Source organism: Balaenoptera physalus, assembly GCF_965194825.1.
Source record: "Balaenoptera physalus genome assembly, chromosome: 7".
NCBI classification, from domain to species: Eukaryota; Metazoa; Chordata; class Mammalia; order Artiodactyla; family Balaenopteridae; genus Balaenoptera; species Balaenoptera physalus.
In genome coordinates, this window is record NC_138886.1 from 115,581,233 (window position 1) to 115,607,665 (window position 26,433).

The 26,433-nt window shown below is 56.1% G+C and overlaps 2 protein-coding genes across 3 annotated transcripts in view; one reads left to right on the forward strand and one right to left on the reverse strand.

Annotated features, from left to right (window-relative positions):
• Window positions 1–24,420, reverse strand: part of FAM167A (family with sequence similarity 167 member A) — a 42,036-nt gene extending 17,616 nt beyond the window's left edge. For both annotated transcript variants that reach the window (XR_014265680.1, XM_082469291.1), the window contains exons 1-3: window positions 23,847–24,420; window positions 17,996–18,095; window positions 7,430–8,209 (exon numbers count right to left, since the gene is read on the reverse strand). Coding sequence is in view for 1 of the 2 variants with exons in the window: in XM_082469291.1 (XP_082325417.1) it covers window positions 7,430–7,798 (369 nt within the window). In the remaining variant the exon portion in view is untranslated. The remainder of the gene's footprint in view (window positions 1–7,429; window positions 8,210–17,995; window positions 18,096–23,846) is intronic.
• Window positions 1–26,433, forward strand: part of GATA4 (GATA binding protein 4) — a 343,627-nt gene that overhangs the window by 47,753 nt on the left and 269,441 nt on the right. The gene's annotated exons all lie outside the window — the stretch shown is intronic.

The following is a 26,433-nucleotide window of genomic DNA, read 5'->3' on the forward strand; positions in this document are numbered from 1 at the left end:
TCTCAGAGGCAGGAGAGTGCCTGAAAGAGTGCAGAATCGGGAAACACTGGAGAACGACAGCCCAAAGTTCCAGGAGGTGAGACAGCGTGTTGACTGCTCAACTCACGAACTACGTTTGAGGTTTTGACGGCCCAAAACCTCGTGAACCACGAAGCGCCTTCACCTCTTCTGACCTCGGGAGCCCCTGGCTGGGCAGCAGGGGTTCTGAGGCCGGCAGATCTGGGCTCCAATCCCTGCTCTGCTGGTTGATCACAGGCGAGTCACTTTACCTCAGTTTCCTCACCCATAAAATGGGGGTAGTAATAGTGCCACCATAGAAGAGGCACATGGACGTGTGTGCATAGTGCCTGCCCACCTCAGGAGCCCAGCAGGTGCCCTCTGCCCTCTGTGCCCTCCTCACTGTCCCGTCACAACCCCCTGCCGGGTAGGATGTATAATCTCCGCTTTACAATGACAAAACCTAGGGCCAGGCTAACGGGGTTTCCTAAACTCACACAGCCAGGATGAGGTAGAACTTGACGGGACCGTCTAATCTAGTTACAAACTGCACGCTTTGCTGACTCCACCTGTGACCGGTTACTGTCACATTAGAATCACCTGCAGGCACATGTGAAGTCCCAGCCTTACGGCATCTGAATTTCCACAGAGGGCTGGGAGGGATCCGTGGTTTTACCCAATGCACTGGGTGCCTGATCCAGCAGTCACGACACACTAGCCTGGAGGGGAGTTACCACAGCTGGGAGGGTGCCCCTCCAAGGAGCCGGGTTTTAATTATTACAGGACAATGGGAATGGGAATAAGGGGAAGGCTAATGTCAAGCCTTGGAGACGCGGATGTGGTTGCTAAGGAAGTCAGGGATGTGTACTTCCCTTTGGTTAATTTCAAAGTCCACCGTGCCTGGCACTCGGTGATGGCTCAACATGGGCCTCACACCCCAAAGCATTTGGGGACTACATTTACTGTTCCTCTAGCATAGCTCTTGTCTCACGGTGTCACTGTTTACATGTTTGTCTCATCCACAAAGTGGGGGGCCCCATAAAGACAAGGGCCCTGTCCCCACCGGCACCAGCACCTAAGCCCAGGCATTCTGTCAACACTGCTCGTACTGAACGAACAAATTGGATCGAAGGACGCCCGCCTGCCTCTTACAGCCCCAGGACCACCTCGCGCCGCTCTTCTGGTTAAGTGCGGCCATCAGGTGTCTTCTCCTTCCCTCTCCCATCCTCTTCTCTGCATTGCAAGGTGGCCAAGAGATGGAAACAGGCAGGATCTCCTGATTTGGAACCACCTTCATCCCACTGGTCAACAGTTCCCACCTAATGCCGAGTGGGGGATATCTGGCGATGGCAGATCTCATTTTTTATCTTTTTCTAGGAGATCCGATGCCTTATTTAATCTGGAAGCTATGAGGGGAGGCATGTGTGCCAATTACACTGGCAAGAAGAGGAGCTTAGTTCTTTCCCGTCTTTTGTCTTTTACTTTTATAATCTTTTTTTCTCCCTAATCATATATATTTCTATTTTGGAAATTTCAGAAACTACGGAAAAGTCCAAAGGATAATATCAGCTCCCAGAAATAAAGATCATTGATGTTTTGGAGTATTTCCTTTGTGGGCCCCTTTGTTTAGCAATTCTTTAGTAACCGCTAAAGGGCGGTATCTGGCCAGATTAACGAGATGGTCTTCCTCCTGCAGGAGTGGATGGGTGGAAAGCCCCAGCTATGCGGAGGAGACCTAGCCTCGGGCAAAGTGACACCTGGGCTAGAAACTCTTGTGCATCAAACCCCAGCTCAGCCAGCAGCCCCCTGGGTAGCTCTGAGCAAGTTATTATCCTCATTATGGACCGGGCATGGCTGCCCCCATCCCTGCCATAGGGTTGTTATGAGGCGTTGCTAATAACTCTCTGTGACCCCTTACACGTGTCCCGTTCTAAAATCAAGGCCTGATTTTGGTTTTTTTTTCGGCCGCACCACAATCTTAGATCCCCGACCAGGGATTGAACTTGCGCCCCGTGCATTGGAGGGTTGGAGTCTTAAGCACTGGACTACCAGGGAAGTCCCCCCCGTTCTGAAATCAGCAGAGTTTTAAATGCAGGCTTTTTGACAACTCGTGGGCCCACTGACTTGAACATTTGATGTGAGCACCTGTACCCAGTACAAAGGAAAGAGATCTGGGTCCAGAGCCAGGAGATGCAGGTCTGTGTCTTGGCTTAGCCACACCCTTACATATGACCTTGGGCAAGTCACTTAACCTCTCTGACTCTCAGGCTCATCATCTTTCTGAGCCTCAGTCTTCCGATCTGTAAAACGGGAATAGCAAATACCTCCAAGCCGCCTCACTCAGATACTGTATGTAAACGTGCCTTGAGGACCATAAAATGCTCCCCCAGATGGGCTGGGTTAACGTGGCTATCACCTTCACGCCTCTCACCTCCATCCCCATCAGAAGATGCTCAGTGAGCTTGAACTGTCATTTGGCCGCTATCATTCAGTAGCAGTGGATAACACTGGCCTCAGAGGGCTGTGCCTGGACACACCAGTCACGTGCTTGTCAAGCGGGCAGCAGAGGCAAGAAAGGGTTAACCCGGAGAGGCCAGCTGGGTCCAGGGCTACGGGCCTCCTGCCACGGCAGGCCTTAGAAAAATTAAAACTTGTCAGGTTTCCTTTCCCTTTTTCTAACAACCATAAACACCTTTTTGGCGGGGGGGCTATGTCCGTGGGGATCAAACACCTGCATGAGGCTAAAAGAAAAATATCTGTTGACGCCCACGGATTCTCGCCACAAAGACAACGCCTTAGGAAGCTGGAATGTTTTGTTTTGGTTTTAGTTTTGGCACCGCACAGGCCAAGTAGACGATTTCTCCCTTTTCTTTATCCTTCAGGTTGGCAAGGGGAGCGTTTTAGCAGGACTAAAGAGAGAGGCAGAAGGGAGTGTCCCTTTTCTCTCGGGCTGCAAGCTCTGGGGCCAAACGCAATCAGAGGTTTGTGACATGTTCTGAATTTCAGGCTCAGCTAGAGGGCTGAGACCCACAGCTTCAGGGCCACGTCCTTTCTAGCTCACCCCTTCCTGAAGCATTGCCCCAGCCCCACTCCAGGCCACTTGGACCTAGTGAGGCCACCCTGAAGGTGGAAAGCTGGAGGCTCTGGCCTCTGGCAGCGGGAGCAGCCTGGATCAAGCAGAGTTGCAGAGGGCCACTTCACTAGGCTCTGAGTCGGTCTCCCCAGAAAACGATGCCGGGTCTCAGCCTGGGGTGTCAGGTGGCCCGAAGCTGCCGGGCACAGAGGCGGCAGCCCTGCCTGCCATGGCCGGATGGTGACACCTTTCCTGAATACACAGGGAGATGAAGGTCAAGCCTTCCTGGCTGGAGGAGCAGTGCCAACAGGGCTTAAGGATTCCCACCTTCCTTGTACCCTCAACGTGTGACTCTGAAGGAAAACCCTCTACTTGCAGGTCCCTGGGGGTGTCAGGAGTGACTGCGCTTTCCCTGCAGTGAAAGCTGAGAGGAAGGGTGGACCCTGAGGGAGCTGCTAGGACCCTCTCTGGCCTTGGAAATAAGCCAAGATTCAGGCAGTCACTCTCTGCCTTTGAGCTAACCTCCTAGGAGATAGGGGTGGACCACCCAGCCTCCAGACCCGACATCGCCTGCCTCTAGGAGGGTCAGCGTTGACAACGTGAACCTCGCTGGTTTCATCAACTGCTCCGGTATAAGCTCCTGATGGTCAGAGACCCATTCAGGGTACAAACCCACGACTGAGCCCGAACTACCAGCCAACTGAGTTTGGCATCATGTGGGGCAAACAGCTACACAGCTGACTGAATTACAGATTTTTCATGTTTCCTTGGCCACATCAAGAGAAAAGACAAATTTGCACACGGGTCTGATAAATCGGTAGAGAGAGCCTGCCTGGTTATAGAGAAAACTTGACTCTGGGCTTAAAATAAAACAAAGGTTATTTGAAACCACTTTTGAAATCACTATTTTTAAAAAACAGGTTAATTTTTAATGACACCTTCAATGAGTTAACAGATGACGAATTAGGGAAAACAATGATGTGAAGTTTAATGTTTTGACTGAGACTTAAAACAGGAGCATGGGCGTGTTGATCAAATGTTCAACTCTGTTTTCAAGTCAGTCAAAGGATTTTATAGGTTGCCTTTGTTACTCTTTAATCTCAGAAGCGGGCAGAACTGCATGTTTCAGTTGGCCTGCCTGCTGGTCTGCATTTGGGCCGCTCTGACCTCAGACTTAAAGTCTTCTGGACTAATTCAGCTCTTGGACCATTCGGTGTGGGATGATGTGGCTTCATCCCCGGAGCCCACTGGCTGAGCCCAAGCCCAAAGGACAGTTACAGCAGGGACGGGGTTTAGGGCACAGGCTTGGGGACCCTTGGGGGTTCCCTCTGAGGTCCCTTCTTGGTTCTCTGACCCCAGTCTTGCCTGCCTTTCAGTCCTTGATTCTCAAAGTATACCAGCAGTATAGCAAGCATTACCTTGGCGCTTGTTGGAAATTCGGAATCATGGACCCCATCCCAGACCTGTAGGATCAGAATCTTCATTTTAACAAGATCAGAATCTTCCCATTAGAGTTGGAGAGTCTTTGCTCTGAGAGTTTCTCTACCTGCAGCTGGAGGAGGCCTGCCCGATGGGGCGCTGTGGGAGGGACACCTCTCACCCCCTGCCTTTCTCCCCAAAGCTCTGCTCTCACAGGTGAAGGCTGAGTTCACCACTTACTAGTCATATTATTCTAGGCAGGTCGTCTGACTCTACGAACCTCAGTTTACTCATCTGTATAATGGAGCTATAACAGCAATCGCACAGGTCTGCTGTAGGAACAAAAGAGACCACAGCATGAGGGCTGGACTCTCAGTTTTGTTTCTCCCTCTGCCCCACCTATTGACTGCCGACATCTTTGTGAAGTCACGGAACAAAATCAACGGCCTTTGGAAGACACTATGTAGTACAGTGGCTAAGAAGAGCCTGGGCGAGGCAACCAGACAGGCCACTGGTCAAACTTCTACCCTCTCACTTATTCCTACATTCCCCTCTGAGCCTCAGTTTCCTCTTCTGTAAAACGGGGCAACAGGAAGGTGATGTGACACTCAGAAGAGGTAAGTCATGCATGTGAAACACCTGGCACACAGTAATCACTCAATTGGTAACAAATCTTGATATTATTATTATTATGCTTATTACCCACCTTTGGTAGCACAGAGAAGTGGCATGGAAAGGGGGAAAATATGCAAATATAAAGCATTATCAATGATGCCGACGTTCCCTGTACTTATTTACAACAGCCTTAGGCAGCCACGTTAGTCCCGACGATTAACACTCCTCTCCCTGCCTGTGGAGTATGACTCCAAACGTCACCCCTGGGTGCCCTTGGCCTGGTCCACCTTCCTCCCCTCAGCCAGTGCACTCCGGCCGGGGCAGTTTGTGCTGCTTGGCTTGCAATGGGCTTGGCAAGAAAAATGAGCACGGCCTGTAGGTCTATGGCAGTGGTTCTCAACCCAGGCTGTACTTTGAGAATAGCTTGAAAAACTACTGACACCGGGTCCCACCCCCAGATGTTGGCTTGACTGGTCTGGGGTGTAGTCTGGGATTTGGGGGTTTCAAGGCTTCCCAGGTAAGTGTAACATACAGCCAGGGTTGAGAGGCGGCTCTCATCCGGAGGACGTGGGCGACAACTTGAGAGAATGCCCTACTGGTTCACACCCAGGAAACTCCTTCTCTGATTTCCACCCCCAACGGGGACCCACGCGGGATGCTAACTTACTTAGAAAGTAAAAGCCTCCACTCCCAGAAGCAATCAAACCTCAAATGAACCCAAAGCCAACAAACTGAATCCTTGATTGATGGGACTATTTTTTTGTTCCTCTTTATGAAAACAAATCAAAGCAGTGCAGCCTCAAGGATTTAAAGAGCAGCTTCGTGTCCATCCGCCCTCACCTCTTACAGGCCCCGAGAGCACCCAGTGGCGATGGGGAGTCTGGAGACGCGGTGCGAACCCCCAGGGGCCGCGTCTTCTCTGCAAGCAACTAACACTCCAGTTACCAGGACAGACATAGTGGAGACATGTGTTTTGAGAAACAGCCTCAACATCAAAGATTAAAACCAGAAAAGATGTCTGATTAATCAGATACTTGAGTCCCTGAGCCCTCCTGGCCCCAGTTCTTTATCTTAACTCACAAGGAATTCCAGGCCCCAAAGGCGATTTATTTTTCAGGATTCTGCCCAGCAAACCAGGCAGGCCTCTGCCTACCCTGTGGGACCAGGAATTACTGGAGGCTCTGGAAGGCGGTTGGCCCTCGGTTGCTGGCTCACCTGTGGCCAGAGTGGCCCGACTGGGCAGCTGTGACCTGGGCCGCAGGTGATGGGCTGGGTGGGGCAGGAGTTGAAAGCACATGATTAGCATCACAGCTGGCTCTGCTGAGACACCACCATGCCCAGGACCAGTGATTCTCCCCTGGGCGACGGGCGCACAGCTCTGCACGCCAACCCCCTTCTCATGTGCTGAGCGACGCCCCTGATGGGAGCCTGCCGTGCCCGCGGGCAGAAAAAAGGTCGAGCTGCTGGCCCCAGCTCCCAACGCACGCCCAGGGCTCACACTTATTCCACCTGGATGCCCTCCCAGCTCTGACTTCTGGGCAGTTTCCTACTCAGCCTCCGAGCCTCAGCCCAAAGCCTTCCCCCCCGCCGGGCCTGATCAGCCACGCTGCCCCTGGGCAGCTCCCTGTACACCCGTCAGCGTGGGCAGAGCGCTGCTGGGCTGAGCCCGAGCTACTTGCAGCAGCGCCCGCGCTGCCCTGTGCTCGCCCCACGCAGCGCCGCTGCCCAGAGCAGCGCCGTGGGGCGGGGCTGGCTGCTGCATGAAGGGCCACAGGAGCGGCCGGCAGCTTGGGCAGGTGGCAGGGCGACAGGCGTTCAGAGAGGAAGGGGGCAGTCACAATCCAGGAAGGGCTGCGTGGGACTCTGACGCCAGGAGTGGCACTGGGGACGGCTGGGGACACCGTCCAAACACAGGCTCGGGGGACTTCCCCGGCGGGCCAGTGGTTAAGACTCCGCACTTGCAATGCAGGGGCTGAGGGCTCCATCCCTGGTCGGGGAACTAAGATCCCACATGCTGCAAGGCGTGGCCAAAAAAATAAAAATAAGAAACACGGGCTCAGGCTCTCCACAAGGACCTGTGGTTGGGGGCTGATGGGCACACGGACCACATATACCCACACAGTCATGAGGCCCACCCTTGACTAAACAGGAAAATGTGCAGTTGGGAGGGGGAGAGATGGGGGAGGGGTGGAGACAGAGACAGAGAGAGACAGAGAGACAGAGGGGTGGAGACAGAGAGAGAGACAGAGGGGTGGAGACAGAGACGGAGACAGAGAGAGAAAAGCATCTTTTCTGGGGCTCCCTGGGGGACAGCCACTCACTTACCAGTTCCTTCCGGAGCCAGGCTATCGCCTCGTCGAGGCTCTCGAAGCCCTCCAGCTTGCCAGCGGACGGGGCCCCGTCGTCCTGGCTGCCCATCCCGTTAGGTGGACGGTGCCGCCTGGTTGCTCCCGGGGGGAGCGAGGGCTCCTCCTCCACGCGGCCCCGCTGCCCGGCCACCGGCCTCGGGAAGGGCCACGTCTGCTCCTCCAGCCTGGCCTGCCATTCCAGGTAGGAGGGCCTGCGGGTCTCCAGCCTCAGTTTCTCCGTGAGGGCCTTCAGGCTCCGGAGGTGGTCGTCGGGAGGCGGCGCTGCTCCTGCCGGCCCTTCCTCCCCACTGGTTGCGTCTTCTACTCGGATCTGGGGCACAGACATGCTAGAACCTGCCTGGGCAGCCAGACATGGGAGGTGGTGGAGGGCACCGTGGGAGTCTTGGTGGGTGGCCAGGTCGGGTCCTGCTCCGGAAGGGTCTCATCCAGCTGGGGCCGAGGCTCCCGAGGGCATCGCTAGGACGGGCGCAGCTCCCGGAGTCCAGAGGGAGGAAGGGTGAGCTGCAGTGTCCACCGGAGCAGCTGCAGGCAATCTGGGTTTAAGATGCTGTGGGCGCCATGCTTTGCAAGAGGCAGGAACAGACAAGCGTTAGCAGGAATCTTGGGAGGCAACTTTGCCAAGAAGATCTGTCAGTGCTGGAGGTGAAGGCAGATGGAAGACTGGAGGGGGTGCGGGACAGAGCCCCCTCCGCACAGGGAAGGGCAGGCGGCGAGAAGCTGCTGGCTGGTGAGAGACCTGCAGGAAGGATTGGAACCATGTCAGCGCGGATCCCTCCCCTCGATGTGGCCTCAGAAGGCGACACTGAGGCTCAGGGAGACACGGGGCTGCTGGCTGCTAGTTCAGGACTGGAAGAGAGGCTACTTCAACGCCCTAAGTCCATGCAAAAAAGTTAATCATATAAGTATTGACTTTGTACACTGTCTCACCATTTATGAAATGTTTCCACCTCTATTATCTCATTTACTCCTCACTGCAAGTCTGTAATTACTTCTTTTTGTCCCCATTTTACACACGAGGAGCCTGAGTCTCCAGAGGTTAAATGACTCACCCAAGAGTTCCCAGTGATTAGCAAGGACAGAGCCGGTCTCAGGCCTCTCTGAGCGCAGGCTGTCTGGAGGGGCGGAGGGGGGGTCCCCATGCAGACGCAGGTGAGCCTTGGGTCCAGGGAACCCCCCCCCGACCCCGCCCCGCCCACCACAGCCCCGTCCTAGGCTCCAGCCCTTCGGGGCAAGTCCTCCTGCACACGCCCAGCTTCCTTCCCCAAGAACAGCACCTTATCTCTCACCTCGTCAGAGCAGGAAGCAAGTAAACCTGCAGCAGCTGAGGGAGAGCCGACTGCACTTGGGCGGATTGTTAAACGGAGCGAGGCGGTGACTCACCTTCTAGAAAGATGGTTCTCACATTCACCTAAAATGCCCACACAGCAGCGCCTCTCCGGCCGGGGCTGCAGTCTTCTGATCCGCTTTGGCCTTCCCACCCCCCGGGAGGAGGTGTGAGCCAGGCCCTTGCCCCATAATTAGGAGTCACAAGGCAGAGGAGTAGCTCTGAGCCAGAATTAGGCCCCGGGCTCCCAGCCTCCATATCCCACGGTGTCCGGCAGGTGGAGATGGGCCATCAGAGTAGGAGACATTTGACTTGGGCCAAGGAGAGGAGCCCTTGGCTTTCAGGGTGAGCTTTAAAAATCTGTGCTGAGGGCGTGCAGCCGTGAAAAAGACTGAATCAGTCTGGAACAATGTCCAAGATAAAGCGTACATGAAACAAAATATATATTCGCAGCCTGGAGAGGATGCCGCCCTTGGTGTGGAAAAGGCGGGGAAGGAAGAGATTTTTATTGACTTGTGTGTGCCTGAGGAGAAAAGCTGAAACTAAGAGTTGTGATTGCTTGTCTGGGGTGATGGGGACCAGGTGTGGGGCGATGGTGGGCAGGCTGGGCCACAAGGGAGACTGTGGGCTCCTCTCTCACTGAGGCTTGGAGCTACTCAAGAAGAGCTGAGCTTGCTGTCTTTCTGGATGGTTCCTGCAACCCCTTCCTGCAGTGGCATCTGACCAGAGGGATGCTCTGCGCCTGGCCCCGGGAATGAGAAGAAATCTTCCACCCCAACCGACAGCACAGAAACCTAGCTCTTGCCTCCAGCCACACGCATGAGAATCCCATGAGGAACCTCCACAAACACAAGTCCCATGGCCATCCCAGGGGTCCTGATTCAGGAAGTCTGTGGCCGGACTTAGGCATCAGCATATTTTAAAGCTCCCCAAGTGACCTTGAGACAGAAACACTAGACTTGGGATCAGATGGTCCAGCCGTAGGTGCTGCCAGGCTTGCTGAGCCTCAGTTTTCTCGCCTGTAAAATGGGGGTGATAATACCAACCTCCTAGGTTTGGGAGAGTGGCAGAACTAAGGTTTGTATGTACCCTCTGCAGGCTTAGCATGCCCTGCAAATCTGGGGTATTCTCATGGGGGTCTTCTGTGCGGCCTCACCGTCACACAGGCTTCTTAAGAATCTCTCCAAATCTAAAGACCTATTAGCCGCAGTCTGGGGCCCCTCCCAGGCTCTGTCTGCCTCTTTGCTGAGGTGCGAGAGTCTGTTTGGAGTGTGCCGGGGTGGTTTTAACCTACAGGGCGTCCTCCACTGACCAGGAGCGCTGGTTATTTCCAGCGAAGCTTTTTGGAGAGGATCTAGTCGCAGATGAGCCCTGAGATTTGTGAGCAGAAGAAGCTTCTGGGATGTCTGTCTCCCTCCCCCTTTCCGCCACCTGCACCCTGCCTGCAGAGGGAGGGAGGACCTGTTAGGAAGGGCCTTCCTTCAGCGCCGCGGGGTAGGGGGCAGCGTGGAGGGGACAGCTACGACTGCTTTCTTGTAGCTGCCTCCTGGGCAGGGGGCGGGGGGCGGGGGGAGCTTATTTTAATTAGTGGTTTCTAAATCAGTTCAGAGAAGACCTGCACAGAAGGCGTCAGGATGGCTTGGAAACACTGGCGGGAACGCCAGTGCGCTGAGAATCAGCGGCGCTGATCCTTGATCGGCTGAGCTTTAGCGAGTGTGCATGTCCTCTCTGTCCAGCCTCAGAGCTGCCCCGAGAAGCAGGAGGGGTCACCCCATTTCGAGAATGGCAAAATCGAGGCTGGGAAGGTTGAGGGACTCGGGTCAGCCTCTTTCTACTACCGGGCATAGGCCTTGGGGTCAGCCCCCCAGGGTCCCAGTTCTGTGATCTTGGGCATGACCACTCTGTGCTTCTGTGTCTTCTCCTGACAAGTGGGGAGAACCAGGACCAGCTATGCAATTTGCTGAGCTGGTGCAAAATGCAATCAGGGTGCCTCGTTAAAAAGTACTAACTAAAAAGATTTTCAGGTTTCCCTGGTGGCGCAGTAGTTAAGAATCCGCCTGCCAGTGCAGGGGACGCGGGTTCGAGCCCTGGTCCGGGAAGATCCCACATGCCGCGGAGCAACTAAGCCCGTGCGCCACAACTACTGAGCCGTGTGCCACAACTACTGAGCCCGCGAGCCACAACTACTGAAGCTTGCGCGCCTAGAGCCCGTGCTCTGCAACAAGAGAAGCCACCTCAATGAGAAGCCCGCGCACTGCAACGAAGAGCAGCCCCTGCTCGCCGCAACTAGAGAAAGCCCACGCGCAGCAACGAAGACCCAATGCGGCCAAAATAAATAAATAAAATAAATAAATTAAAAAAAAAAAAAAGATTTTCAAGCGGCCTGTGGGCTGCCCAGGTCCCTGGCTCACAAAGCCACAGCCCCAGGGTAATAACATCAACCTCACAGGTCATTTTGAATATTACATAAAGTGACAAATATCGAGTCCTTCACAGTGCCTGGTCTACAGTAAGCCCTAGACAAAGTGACACTCACTGGGGACATGGCAAAGGCAGAGAGCCCGAGGAGGGAAGCCACAGGATGCTGCCAGACCTGGGGCCTGAGGCATCCGGAAAAACAAGGCCAGATGGTAATCCGACCAGGCCCAGGCATGCCCCGCCAGGCAGGCCACCGGGCTGCAGGGGAACACCAAATTCCTGAAGCAGAAGACAACCCCCGGGGGCACGTCAGCCTTCCTGCAGCAGCAACGTGCCAGCACTCGGGACCCACGCAGCACACAAGGACTGCTGTTCAAACATGCTCCTGGGTCGCTCTGGGCGCACCGTTGCTGCCACGCAGATTGCCGTGCCAGCCATGAGCTAATTCCCCCAGCTGCTGGGGGAGCCAGGTGGGCGCAGCCCCGTCATTCGGCCAACACCCTATCTCATCATGACCTAATCCGTCCACTTGGACAACTTCCAAACCCACTTCCTAGATGGGCTCCGAGGGCAGGGAAGGATGCGCTGGCCCATTCTCTGTCTCACTCTCTCTGTCTCTCCCTCCCTCTCTCAAGGGACACTCCCTCCCTCCCTCTTGCCCTACGTTTTCCTAAGAAACTCGAAGTCTCCCTGTCTGGATCCCCAGGCTCGGGCCTGCTCCTTCCAGTACGGGGTTCTCGTTTCTTCTCCATGATACGCAATCCTTCCAACACTGAGTACCAGGCCCTGTCACGGCCCCCGTGACTTTGCACAAGCTGTTCCCTCAGCCTAGAATGCCCTTCCCTCCCTTCTCTGCCTCAGTTCTCAGGAATTTTCCCCTTCAAGTTTTCCTTGACTTGCCCAGGCTGTGTGTGCCCCCGGGATGCAACGAGACCACATCGGGGAAACAATTATGTCATCCCAACAATATTAGCTGACGCTTACTCAGAGCGGGTCATTCCAGGCATTGTTCTAAGAGCTAATGTGCACGAACACATTTAATCCTCACAATGCCCCCACGAGGCAATATGATTCTTGTCTCCGTGACCCAGATGAGGAGACTTGAGGCACAGAGAGGCTGAGTAGCTTGCCCGGGGTCACAGAACTAAGTGCGAAGGTGGGATTCGAAACCCTGCAGTCCGGCTCCGGGCTGGCTCGTAACGCTGGGCTCAGCGGCCCTCTCAGGCCACAGCATTTCTACCAGGAACTTTCTCCATGGTCTCCTCTGTCGGGCTCTGAGCTTCAAGAGGGCGAGGACCAGGCTCTGCACCCCTTAGGGGCCAAGCTGCTCTCTTTAAATGTTCGTGAGTGAACAAGCAAAGGGCACAGATGCCTCTGCCCCCGCATCTGGATGGGCTCAGCGAGGCAGAGGGGATCCGGGCTTCCCCGCCTGTCCGCACGAGACCTGCCCTGACCTCGGGCGCCTGGACACAGGCTGTGAGGCCCGAGGAGACCCTGCATCAGGTGGCAGGACTGGGAGCTGGCACACGGAGAGGGACAGCTCGGCCGCCTCCTCCAGGTCCAGCGTCGTGAGGTGAGGTGACTTATGCCCAGTGTCCCCTGCCTCCCCTGGAAGGAGCATCTCTGTCTCCTGTGAGGAAGTCACAGCTCTCGCCTCAGGGTGGCCACATGACTCAAACTGGCCCATCAGAGCCCCCCCTGGGTGGCTGTGTCAGAACCACCCAGGAGCCGGCCGTGGCCCCGCTGCTCACCGCAGGGAGAGGGTCTGCCTAGCAAACGAAGCCACGCAGATGAGATAGCTTGAGGCCCTCAGCTGGGCCCTGTGGGAAGCAGTTCCACCTGACCTTGATTATAGAGCCTTTATATATCCTCCTACTTTGAACCGGGTTCCTGACATTTGGAACCAACATAAGCGTGTGCTGGACAAAGAACATAAAATGACACAGTGGATACTTGTTGACAGTTGAGCATGAGACTTGAGCTTGGCCAATCAGATGCTCAGGCCCAGGATTCTGAGTCTGGGGCATGTGAGGCCAGGATGGAGGGACGTTGAGCCTTGGAGGAAGATGTCAAGTGCAGGGGACCTGGCATCATCTTAGGCAAACCATCCTTACTGAAGGACTGTGGGAGGGTAATATTGTAATATAATAAGAAATATGTATTTGGTCTCCATCCCTGGTTCCTGACACAGAGCTCCTAAAACTCTTGTAATTTTCTACATGATGAAAGCAATAAGGGTAGTTTTTGTTAGAGTATCTCGGTTTTCTTCCCACTTCTTGAAACAGCTCCAGGGCATTCAGGTGGAGAGAGGGTCGTCTGTTATTAATAAGAGGCCCCCTTCTACTACACCTGAGTTTATGTTAATGAGGTGACTGTTGGAAACCACTCAGGATGGGGGCTGGTTGCCAGGGGAGACAACCCGTGATGAGAGGGTTGTAACTGCCAGCCCCATCCCTGACCTCTGGGGAGGAGAGAGGGGCTGGAGGTTGACCTAATCGCCAACCACCAATGAGGTTGGTGAGCACGTGGAGGTGCTGGGGGGATGGCACGCCTGGAGGGGGCACGGGAGCTCTGCACCCCTCCCCCTGTGGACCTCTTCATGTGGATGGTAAATACAAGTACTCAATGCTTCCCTGAGTTTTGTGAGCAATTTAACAGATGACTGAATCTGAGGAAGGGGTTGTGGGCAATTCCTGGTTTACAGCCAGTTGGTCAGAAGTTCAGGTGACAACATGGGACTTGCAATTGGTGTGTGAAGTGGCGGACAGTCTTGTGGGACTGAGCCCTTAACTTGTGGGATCTGACACTACCTTTACGTGGATAGCATCAAAATTGAGTTAAATCGTAGAACACCCAGTTGGTGTCTGCAGAGAACTGGAGGATCGTTTGGGGTGGGAAACTCACACATCTGGTGTCAGAAGTGTTCCGGGCGGGGGTGTTTGTGTGAATAAAAACCTAGTGCCCCGATGAGTGGGTCTCAGACAGATCACTACGGGCCCTCTCGCCTCTCGGTTTTCTGAGCTGCCCCAATTCTGCCTGTTTTCTCTCTTGGGTCTCTACCTCCTGCCAATTCTGTGTACACCTTACGATAACACTGCTTTCTGTTGCTTATAACCAAGAGCGCTGACTGAAATGAGGGGGAACATACAGTTCGTTTGGGAAGGCAAAGCATATGACGTGAGAGCTAAGCAGTGTCATAAAACAACCTGAATACCAAAAGAGGCTCGTCCCCCCATCTCCACGTGTCCCTTAGAGGGTGCCACCTCCAATTGAGAACCAGAGAGTGGATGCCCATTGTGGACTCAAAGAAGCTTTTACTAAGAGTCCATCTGCATTCATAGTTGATATGTTTCTTGTCTTTTTTTTAAAAAAAATATTTATTTATTTATTTTTGGCTGCGTCAGGTCTTGATTGCAGCACGCGTGATCTTCGTTGCGGCGCGTGGGCTTCTCTCTAGTTGTGGCATGGGGGTTTTCTCTCTCTAGTTGTGGCACATGGGCTCAGCAGTTGTGGCGCGTGGGCTTAGTTGCCCCACGGCAGGTGGGATCTTAGTTCCCCGACCAGGGATGGAACCCGCGTCCCCTGCATTGGAAGGCGGATTCTTTACCACTGGACCACCGGGGAAGTCCCTGATATGTTTCTTAAATTACGGTCTACTACAGGCAACGTTTGATGAGGATGTAGTAACAGTTTTCCACAGGGATAAATTGACACGTATGCCGCTCCTTCCAGCAGAAGTGCCACCCGTGGGTCCTCATGCATAAGCTGACACGCTCTGGGTTTAGGCTTGGTGATACACGCAGCGCAGACTGCTTTGCACACGCGTGTGAGGCCCGGCTCGCTGTGCAGCCCGGCCCTGGCCCGCAGCAGCAGAGCAGCGGGTAACACACAGGGGGCGCGGGCGGGGTTGGTAAAGGCAGGAACGGACCCTTAAGACACCCCCCCACCCCTGCCAGGCCTGCCTTGCTGAGGAAATTCAGATCCCGGGAGGGCCTCAGCCACAGCGTAGCCGACTCTTCACTGCAGAAATGTCCCCGCAGGACACAGAGCCAGCAGCGGGGCCCACTCCCCGGGGCAGGGGGTGTGAGGGCAGGGCCGCTGGCTCTGTGTCCACTGCCGCGCTTGCTGCTGCCCCAGCTCATCTGCTTTCTACCTCTGTGGGCCTCAGGCCCCTGGCTGATGAGCCCGACCCATCAGTCCCCCAAAGAGAGCCGCTCTGTGGGTGTGTTACATGTGTCACCAGGCCTCAAACGCTCACTGGAGGGACTCGGGCCCAGGGCTCGGGGGCCGCCCAGCGTCTTGAGAGCAGGGGCTGCAGGAAGGGAGGGACGGCACCCACGGTGGCCTCAGCCGGGCCAGGCCCGCCTGCCAGCTCTCGGCAGGGCCACGCATCCCCACCTTCTACCCACAGGCCGTGACCTGAGAGTGGCTCAGGGGCTGCCAGGGCTGAGGACAAAGGGGACCCCTGCTTCCCGGGCTGCGGGTCTGTCCTCTGGGACCGGAGCCCCTCTCCGGCGGGAGCCCTGAGACTTGGGGAGTCACCTTGCCTCGCCTGTCTGGGTCTCAGCCGGCCCCTCTTTCGAAATGAGGTGTTGCAGCGTCCACCCTGCAGCCACCGCCGGGCTGAGGACAGAGAGGGGGGAAAGGGCTCCAGCGTCTGCACTGCGTCTTACAAGCTTTCAGGGTGGCTCAGGCCACGGCTCACACCTGAACCTTTTGCTTTCCTTTTCTAAAGCAGTGAGTCCCTCTTCGTTCCAGGTGGGTGACAGGTCAGTAGGTCTGGGACAAGGAGGTGGAGCTGGGACGAGGCAGGCTTTTTTAGGTTTAATCATAAAACCCCGATGTTTATCTTAAACTGAGCGCGCAGGGCTGGGCCTCAGGACTGACCTCCGGTGGCCGATGGAGGCTGTGAAATCCCATCTGTGTTCTGTAGACACACGGGAGCCCTAACGACCGGGGTTGAGAGGCTGGGGGACAAAGCCCTGCGGCCCACGGTCACCAGGGCGCTTCCAGGAGCTGCCAGAGAACGTGTTTTCTCGCCTCCTCTGAGGTTGCCATGGTGACCGAAGCAGGAGGGGACACCCGCTGGTCTGGCCCTTCACAGATCATCTTTCCCAGCTCATCTTTATTCCAGGTCTTGGTCAGAGCTGGTGTTGGGAGTGCCAGAGATGGGGGTGGGGGGGGAAGGCATGGTGCAGAGACAGGACCCTGGGTACAAACTGTGCGTGCACAGCGGGGGCAAACTGAGCTGGGATGGGGGGTGTGCGTGTGGGGTGTGTGTGTGTGGGGCGGGGGGGCTTTATTGTTGCGTGTGTGCTCTGGGATGCTAGTGAGGGAAGTGGAGTGGTACCTGGGTTCCTCCCATGCACCGGTGATGTACCCCTCAGGGGAAGGCACGCCCGCAGGGGCTGCGAGCTGCCACCAGGAGAGCCCTCCGCTTTCCACTTCCTGGAAGCCACCCGTTTGCTGCCTGGATCATTCCTCCTGCCACAAACCATTGTGAGACTCCAGCCATTTCCTCTAAGAGCCTGAGGCTGTGCTCCCGCCCTCATGCCTTGCTCCATCAACTGGCTTCTCCCTGATCTCACGCAGCCGTTCACACGTCACCTCCACAGAGACCAGCTCTGACCAGCCCACTGAGATGTCCCTGCTTCCTTTTTCTTCATAGCTCTCCTCACTCACAGAACTAGGATGTTACACGTTGAATGTAAGTCCCCTGAGGGCAGTGACTTTCCCTTGTTCACTGCTGTGATCCTAGCACTCAGAACAGTGCCTGGCACATAGTAGGTGCTCAGTAAACTTGTTGGATGAATGAATGAGTGATTGGATGAATGAAAGAAGGAGGACTTTCTGGGCAGTCGGTTTTATCCCTTTGTCCATCACAGGCCCTTCGGGGAACTCCCTTCTCACTGGGTCTACAGCTCTGCTTTGAAGCTCATCTGAGGGCTGGCCAAACCCCTCCAGGATACCCCACCTTCCAGGCCATTCTCTGACTGCTTCCAGCATTGGCCTCTGTCACGCACACGGCACCCTGGTCTGTATGACCTTGAACCGTGGGAGTGTCTGGCTCCCTGACCACTGTCTAGCTCCTCGATGGGAAGCGCATTCCTTTCTCTTTTGTGTCCTGAGCACAGGGCTCTGCAAACAGCAGACGTTCAATAAATGCTGAGGATGGCGGTGCTGTGAGTTAGTGAACAAATTCACACCTCCAGATGGTTTCCTGCCCAGTAGAAGACCTCCTGCAGCTTCAAGGTCAGAATGTTTCTAGCGAGTCTGAGTGGGGGGCCGGGGTGGTTTGGGAGACTGGTCTCAACTTGATGTTTTAGCCTTTCCCCGTAGCCTCAGGTTTGCATTTGATGAGTCTCTGAGCCTAGTTCAAACACCACCTCATTCTACAGCCCTCTATACCGGGGGTGAGAGGCCCGGGGGGCTGCGATTCTCACTCCCCCACTGCCTGCTCCAGGAGTCCCAGCACTGCTGCTAGGGAAGGGGAATGGGGCCACCGTTTTGGACAGGCCCAACCCGGGTGGGAAACAGGAGTCCCTGACCGGGGCGTCAGCTCCAGGGACCCCATGCCCACCCCCAGCCCAGTGACTGCGGCCACTCACTTCCCCTCAGGGCTCTTTTTCTCCCCTGTGAAATGCATGGTTTGGGTGGAACAGCCTTGACACTTCCTTCCTCCCCAATAAGCACAGAGCCTAGACCACAGCACCCGTTGGGGTTGTCACCTCGTCATGGAATCGCACCCACAGGGGACAGGGGGCACAGGAACCCACTCACCAGCGTTCTCTCAGGCGTTCCTCTCGGTGAAGTTCGGTTTGCAACGTCCTGTGCTAATGGCCATGGCTCAGCTTATCACTCAGAGCTCCCGCGTCCACACCTGGAATCACAGGAGCAATCACAAACATTAGGAAATCACACTGCAGTTTACAAACGTTTTCCCCACTTTCGATGGCCTGGGCTGGAGCGGCTTTCCTGAGAGTTAGACCTCAGAGAAATCACAAACCAGAGACGTTGCAAGGCTTGCCTGGGGTCACACAGCTCTGTTCGGGGAGCTGGCTGGGCTTAGACCAGCGTCTTCGCACTCCAAGTGCAGCTTGCATTGTCTAGAAACCTTGCTCTGTCTCTCTGGGACCTCGTGAGACAAGAGTCTATAAAAATACTTGTTAAGGCCTCTGCACAAAGTGCTCGGTCCACGTTGAATAATTGATGGGCCCTGCTCCCTGCCGCAGAGAACTGCGCGCGGGCCTCCTGCCGCGAGGCTGGGGATGGGGAGAACTTCCCTATCGTTTTCGCCCAGTGAAAGAGGTGGCTGAGAAAACCGCCAAGAAAGAGTTGTGCGTCCCTGTGGGTCGGGAAGAGGCCCTGGCTCCCAGGAGCCACAGATCTAATTTACTGCCTCGCTGAAAGGAGCGGGGGGCCTGCCGGGTCACCCGGCGTCGCCGCCGTGTCCCTCCCAAGGCCGCGAGGCCCTGGGAAAGGGCTGCTCCACCCCGACAGGCCGGGAGAAAGGTGCCTGAGAATCGGAGGGTCCCGCGGGGGGAGTGGGGGGATGAGTCATGGGAAATGCAGAGTCCGAGGCAGAGATTCTCCTCCGTGAGAACCCTGACAAGGCAGATGCTCAGGATGGGAGAGGCAGCCTGTCGCCGCCGGCCAACTGCTGCATGTGACCGCAGGACTCTTCTGGCCAAAGGCCATGGCAACGGGGATTAGGGCGGAGAAAGCAGACACAGAGTGGCCTTTAAAGCAATTTGCAGAGATCAAAGCAGAAGGCAGTTCGGGCGGGTGCTCTGGCTCTAAGAACAGGGAACGTTTCACAGCTGAGCGAAACTCAGGCACCATTTCACAGCTAAAGATGCTGGGGCCATACATCCTCCCCCGTGGGGTACGTCCGCCCCACCCAAGTGCCTCCTAATTGGCATTTGTCTCGGCCCCCATCCAAGGCAGAGTTAGGACTGTCCGAGTCCGCAGAATAACGGGCTCCAACTTCGAATATGCAGAAGCAACCAGCTCCGGCTCAAATGGGAGACTGTTGGGACGATTGGCTTTCTGTTTTACTCTGCATCGAAAGTTCCAGAGCCCAATGGTTTGGCAAGGACTTCCTAAGAAGTTTCACTCACTTATGTAGGTCACCTCACCTGCATAGTCTGTTTGGGCGTGCTGACCTCTCAGGGGGTTGGAGGGCCCTCAGAGTTGCCCTGTGTTTGGGCAGGGCCCGTCGTAAGGATGTGGGAGAGAGGGGCCATTCCAACTCTGTCTGCAGCTCATCCAAAGTGCAGCCCTGCACCCCCTCTGGGGCCCAAGGAGAACAGAAAGTAGGGTGTGTGCCCCTGCTCCCTTCTCAGGTCAGTTGCGCTGAACGTAGCTGGGCTGCTGAGCTGCCTGGGTTCACACTTCACAGAGGGTAGGAATCGGGAGCCGGAGAAAGAGATGGAGCAGGTTAAGGATGGGGCAGGGATGGGTGTTGGTGGACGTGGGTTGATAGCCCAGCCCGGCGACTTACTAAATTCTATGACCTTGGGATCATAGTGGAATCAACTGCAAAGCCTTGGAAGGATCCGAAGAGATAGAGTGTATGTGAATTCTTAGTTAGGCCTCTAACAGGACGGTCACCTCCTGCCCATGACAGCACTTGGCTGGACCGCTCCTTGGCTGCAGAACCACTAAAGTTAGCCCACATGTTTCTGTGCACTCCAGAATGCGCAGGACATCACTCTGTTGTCTGTCCAGGACTCTGGGCTGCACGAGTGGTCTTTTCTCGTCGGCAGCTCTGATCAAACACTGCACTCCTTGAGGACAGGGCCATTGTCTTGCTTCCTTGGTGGGATGTCAATGATTGATCTTAAAACCCTTCACAGACATGAGATGTTCTGTGTGGTATCAGCGGGCCAGCTGCAGCCAGCCGCATTCAACGAGGGACACCCCAACCCCGGCTGGCACTGGCAGCCTGGTGTAGGGTCCCCTCTGCAGAGGGGGCTCTGGGAAGCGCTTGGCTGTCTTTCTTACCGCTCAGCACTAGACATTTGAGAACGGGCAGAGTAAACGTTAGAAGCGCATTCTCCTAGGTGAAAACAGAGGTATTCAAGATATGCGGGCCAAACGAATTTTGAGACACTCTTGACTCCTGAAGGAGCAGAGTGAAAGCATCTGGTGAGACCTCGGGGGGAGATATGGTCGGGGCTCCTAGAGAGACAGATGGCTATGACTTCACTGAGCCCGCAGAACACGCCGTGTGAACTCTGCTGGACCCATTGGCAAATAAACAGTGTTCAAAAAATGTCTAGGTGTGTGGCAGAATTCAGTCTGAGGCTTATTTCCATCCGGCCTGATAGGGAGGTTTGCTCTCACCTTCCTCAAAGTTGTCAGTGGCTGCCATCAAACAAGTAAACAAACAACAACACAACAGAACCTAAGAGTTTGGACCAAACTAGTAGGACAGTGTACAGTAAGGCGGTGTCCCCTGGGTGAGGCACATGGAAATGCTCACAGGACGAGGGAGATAGTGTCACTTTAACTTGATGATGGACAGGGGCGACCAGGGCCTGAAGTGGCCTCCCGCTCAAGGATCCTGATCTAGAACCTTCCTGCACACTCATCACCCTGGACCACCCCAGCTGGCCTTCTGCGGCTGAAGTGCCCGGCTCACACTCAGGCCCTGCTGGCTTCCTGGAATGAGGAAACACAGCTCAGCCTTCAGTGGGCCCTGAGCTGTGGCCTCTGTGGAGGTCACCATCTGGGCCCATTATGTACCTGGAAATCGGCTCTGGGCTGGGCCTTCCAGGTCCCAAGGGACGAGCCCTATGACAAAGTCTCTGGGAACCCACGACCAGCTCCCACATGTGGATCAGGATACCCGAGGGGAATTTCTGGCCATACTGGAGAGACGGCCTTGAAGAAGCGGGAGCTCAGTCTGTGCCCTGGGAGAAGCTGAACCCCACCCCTCCCCAGGGCTCTGCCAAGGCTGCTGGGCAGGGGCCAGGAGTGAAGCGGCCCCTGACGCTGGGGAGCTCACTGCCCCCCCACCTTCCTGGAGGGGTGTGCCCGCAGGGAGGCCAGCTGCTGTGCTCTGCGTTCCCTTCCTTAAGGAGCTTTTCATGGGCGAGCATAGCTGGGGGGGGACCGTCGGGTAGCATTCAGGAGGAAAGGAGCCGGGAGTGGGGCAGCGCACACTTGTAACTTCTCCTCTCCATTTCTCTCCTTCCGCTCCCACACCTCTCCAGAGACAAGCGTGGAGGGGCTGGGGGGCAGAGTGGGGAAGCACCGGGCTTTCATGCACCAGGGCAGCTGTCCTAGCCACGTAGAAGCTGACATTTGCAGTCTTCCTAACTCTTGTCGGCAACTTGACCCCCTGTGGCAGCTCAAACTCTACAGGCTGATGGCAAAGCTCCTTCTACACCCCTTGCCCACCTCCAGATCCTTCCGGGTCCGCATGCCCACTGCCCTCCATTTAGCCCATGCTCGCCTCTTCGAGGTCTTCTTCAGAATTTGCCTTTCCTTCCTTTCTCCTCGCCCCAGTCCAAATCCCAGGGTACGTGCACCTATTAAGAGCCATCCTGGTTAATCCTAGAGGGTCTCCAATTCGTGAGTGAGAACTCTGTCCCCCTAGTCTACAAGCCAGGGAGCAAGCTGCTCCGATTATCATTCATCTTCCACCTTTGCAAATAGCTCTATGCCCCAGGCAGGCAAAGAGCGATTGCCGGGGAGAGCGCAGCTCCCAGAGGGTTCTGGGAATTCCAGACGCTCCTGTGGGGCTGAGGGAGTTGTCCATGGGCAAAATTCACCTGAAGAAAGCCGCCTGCGTGTGTGGCTGAGGAGCTCGACAAGCAGTTTCGTCCTCGCTGGCCTGGGGCTCGGTGGGTGTCTCTCAGCAATAGTTAGGCGCTGCCTTAATTTACTTCCCTGCCAGAGTCCGTATTGGAAGGAGACCAAGCGGGCAGACACGGAGGTGGGACTGCTAATTTAGTGGAAATCCATGCATGTAATTGGGAGGACAAGACAGGAGCGAGTGCATGAGAAGTTGGGGGTCTTCAAGGAGGAAAAGGGGGGTGAGGGAGGACCCTTCTCTCTCTCGGCTTCCGGGGAGCAGGGCTGAAGCCAGCCAGGTCGAAGGCAGAGCCTGGCTGCTCTCCTGGCTCCGCAGGGCCCTCGAGGTGCCAGGGATGTCCCCAGGTCACAGGACAAGCCCCGCCCCCCAGCTGTCTTTTGGTCTGGGTCTGACTGGTTTCTTCCCCCTCTCTGGCCTCTCTGCTCAGATGTCCAAAAGCAGCCTTCCTTTGAGAGCACTGCCTTAGGAGTCAGCACGTTGGCTGAATCTCTCTGCTCTTTTCACCAGCCCCGTGAGCTGCACCAAGTTACTGAATCTCTCGGAGACCCATTGGCAAAACGGGGGTATAATGTTCCCTCAAAGGGTGATTGTGGGAATCAAATGACCGCAGGGTGTGAAGGGTTCTCAAGCAGTGCCTGACTGGCAAGTGCACTCAGGAAAGAAGAGCCCTCATCGTCATGCTCTCTGAGAACAGCTTGCGGCTGCTTTGCCAGGCCCCTTAAAACTCCGCTAGCAGAAGCTCCCACCCTGCAGACGCGGTCAGGCCACCTCTGCTCTCCCTGGACTTTGCCCAGCTCTCCACTCTCCATCCCGCCTGGTGGGCGGCAGGACTGTCTCTGGGGCATCGGAAAGGAAGCTGCTTTAGAGCCACGCCTCCCTCGGGCACTTTGGGGATTGCCCTGTTGGTGGGATCTGGGCTCATTCCACCTGGGATTCACCAGGAACCGCTGGGAGCTGGTGGAAACTTAATCTGGGAGAACGCGCCTATGGGTTTAAGACAGTGGCCGTGATCCACCGACCTGGAACCTACCCACCTTCCAGATCTTCTCCGGAGGGACAGGGAATGAAAAAAAGATACAAGCAATAAGGGATTTTTTAAAAAGCAGAACAGCCAATCCGACTTGGTGCACAGAGACACCTGCCCCCTGGCCTCAGGCCACAGACCTTCCCGCCTTCTCCCAGTGACCTGGGTGCCCAGCCGCAGGGCTGACCCTCTCATTCCCCGGGGCCCTTCTGGCTGTACAGTTCCCTCTGATCACACTGGCCTCAGCCTTTCAGAGCACCCTCGGGCCCAAGTGCCCTGGGTCACTTCTCCTGAGTTAGGGATTGCATCCTTGGGGCAGGGATAACCACATCGTTGAGCCTGAAGTAGGCAGAGGGGACCAGGTGGGCTTGGAGGTGACCAGCGGTCTGGGAGTAGACCCGGAGAGACTGAGTGGGGCTCCTCCCTTTCAGACCTCAAACCTCACATCTCCACCCAGATCTTATCCCTGGAAGGGGCCAGCCAGGATATGGGAGATGGAGTCCAGCCGAGCTGTTCCGCTCCCCCTGAGGGGAGCGAGCCCCCAGGAGCGGGTGAGGCAGGACCTCATCTCCTGCGGGCTGGTGGGGGGGGCGGTGTCCGCTCCAGGGCGCATTGGGGTCCGTGCTCCCCCAGCCCCGGACTGGGCTGCTCCCCGCCACTGCCAGCTCTGGGGACCTGCGGCGCCCCGAGCCCCCTCCCCTGGCAGTGCCACCGGCCACAGACACATCACCCCCGGTCCGGCCCCCAGACCTGGGATCGTCCCCGCCCTGCCGCAAACCCACCTTCCCGGGCGCTCCGAGGCCCAATCCAGGGGTGTCACCGAGGTCCCCGCCTCCTCCTTTCGACGCGGGCTCCCCGCTCGTCCGCAGCCCAAGGCCCCCGCTTCGAGGCTGAGCCGGCTTCTGCCTCCCTTTCTCTCTTGCTCCTGGGAATTCTCAGCACTATTCTTTTTTTTAAGGGATTTTTTTTTTTTTTTTTTTTTTTTTTTTTTTGCGTTGCGTCAGGGCGGTTGCCTGGCGACGGCGGAGCTATTCCACCGCGAGCCTTTCAGTCGCGATCCCCTCCAGCCTCTCTCATTCAAGTCTCTCCGCCCGCGGCTCCGGGGACGGGGACGCGCCAGGCCAGAAGACGCGCTCCGGGTCCTAAAGCCCTTCCAGCGGCTCGTTCCCGGCCAGGACCCGAACCAGCGCAGCCGCCCTGCCGCAAGTAGAAACAAAGCACACGCGATGGCCAAACCCTAGACGAAACCAAACCCAAATAGACTTTAAAAAAACAAAAAACAAAACAAAACGAAAACACAGAAAACCGAAACCAAGGCAGTTTTCCTCCAAACGTGGCCACGTGGCTTCGCCGCTGTCAGCAGTTTGCCTGCGTGGAGGGGGCAGGAGAACCCCCTTGCAGCGGTATCGGCAGGCTGAGAGCCTACACTCCACCCACCAGCGGCTTGAGTTCCAGCTGCCAGCAGCAAGGCCCATACTGAGTGCCTAGCACGTGCCACAACACCGTCACAGCCACTCGGTGGGGCAGATGTGGGCACCCCCAGCTTACAGATGAGGAAACTGAGGCTCAGAGAGGAGAAGTAGAAACAGACGTTCTTCCAGATCTGTCTCCCAGACCAGATGGGAGTATCCCAGGGGGGCCTGCCCCAGACCGTGTGTTTCCCCCACTAACCACAGCTTGGCCTTAGGATCAGTTCTGACGGCAGACAGGGGACTCCAGTTCAGATGGGGGTAGGGGAGGGAGGGGGTGAGGGGTGTTCTGCTTCCTCCTGGGACCTCTGTCCCCCAGGGCTGACTACTGGAAGTTTGCCTTACTCTTGTGGCAGCCTAGACATGGCCAAGTTCTTTTCCCAGACTCTTGGGGTTTGCAGGGTCCTTCAAAGTTATCTCATCTGCCATGCTCACAACAGCACTGGGGGTGCAGGGCAGGCGTCGTTATTTCCAGGGTAGGTGTACACACTGCAAAGTGACGTGACCCAAGGTGGCTGGCCTTGTTTTCTGTGGGACTCAGCCCCCACTGTGCCTGAGACCCTTGTGCTGCCCCCTGGTGCCCGTGTCCTTCACTGCAACTCCCCATCTGGGCCCTGTCCCACTTCCTTCCTTCCCTCTTCTCTAGGACGTCCGCTAAGGGCTTTGTCTAAGGAGGCATCCCACTAATGGGAGCACCTCTTCATGCGAACGGGCTGGTGGTGCTAAACCAGCAAGTGTACTCGAACAGGGGTTTTCTGGAGAGTCACAGCATTGACCCAACCTCTGGACTCTAGCTGCTAAATATGGATCCAATTCTTCCACTTCTTCCCATCCCCTGTGCACTGCCCTGGATCACGTGGGCTCACCCCAGCTCCAGCACCAGCCCCTTGCTCACTGCCCTGCACCCGCTCTTGGCTCCCCACCTCTTCCCCTGAGCCAGCCCTTCCTCCATAGCCAGAGCAAACGCTGCAGCATGGAAAGCCCATCCTGGCTTCTCTCTGCTTACAGCCCCCCAACAGCTCCCATCCCTTCCAGGACCAAAACCCAGCATGGCCACCGGGCCCGTGTGGTCTGGCTCTGCCTACCTCTTGGGCCTGGCCTAGCTTGACGCTCTGCTCTCCAGACCGATGCTCTTCCAGGTCCTTCTACACCTGCTCCTCCGGCCCGGGGTGGGCTGCACTTCTGCCTCCTGAAGGAACCTAGGTGATCATCTCCTTCCTGGGCCAGTTGTCACTTTATCTTTATTTGTGAGGCTATTTGATTAGTATCTGTCTGCCTCCGAGGCTGTAGGCTTTGAGGGGCAGGAATCATGTCTGCAGGTAGAAGACGTGGTCCCACTCAGGAACTCGGCATCCTCCTGGGCTGGCTGTCCTTGGCCACACGACCCTGGCTGAATACTCAGCATTTGCCCCGCTGCTCACTAGTGTATTCCGGCCCCAGCATGTGGCAGATGCTCCAGTGTCTCCTTAGTGGAGCCGTCCCACCCCATCTGGAAATGCTCTCTCCCGTCTTCACCCTCCCAGCCCCTCATTTGGCATGGAGCTCCTGCTTCTTGCGAGTACATTGTCTTCTGTCTTCACACAGACAGGCAGCCTGTCCAGGTCAGGCAGGGTCTCTGCCCACTGCTTCCCATTCTGCCTGGTACATACAGGCCTGGATGAGGACCAGGAGAGTCGGCAAGGCAGAGATGAGCAAGACGAGGAAGAAGAGCCCGATCTCTGCTGGAACAGTCTCGAGTCTACTGCCTAACCATGTGACGGGGTCAACTGAGTTATAGCTCGCGCTCTAGCACAGGATAGCATGTAGCCATCCAAATAACATTCTCAACAAAAATTTGATGACATAGGAAAATGCTAATGACCTCATGCTAAATAAATAAGACTGGAACATCCAATGTCAA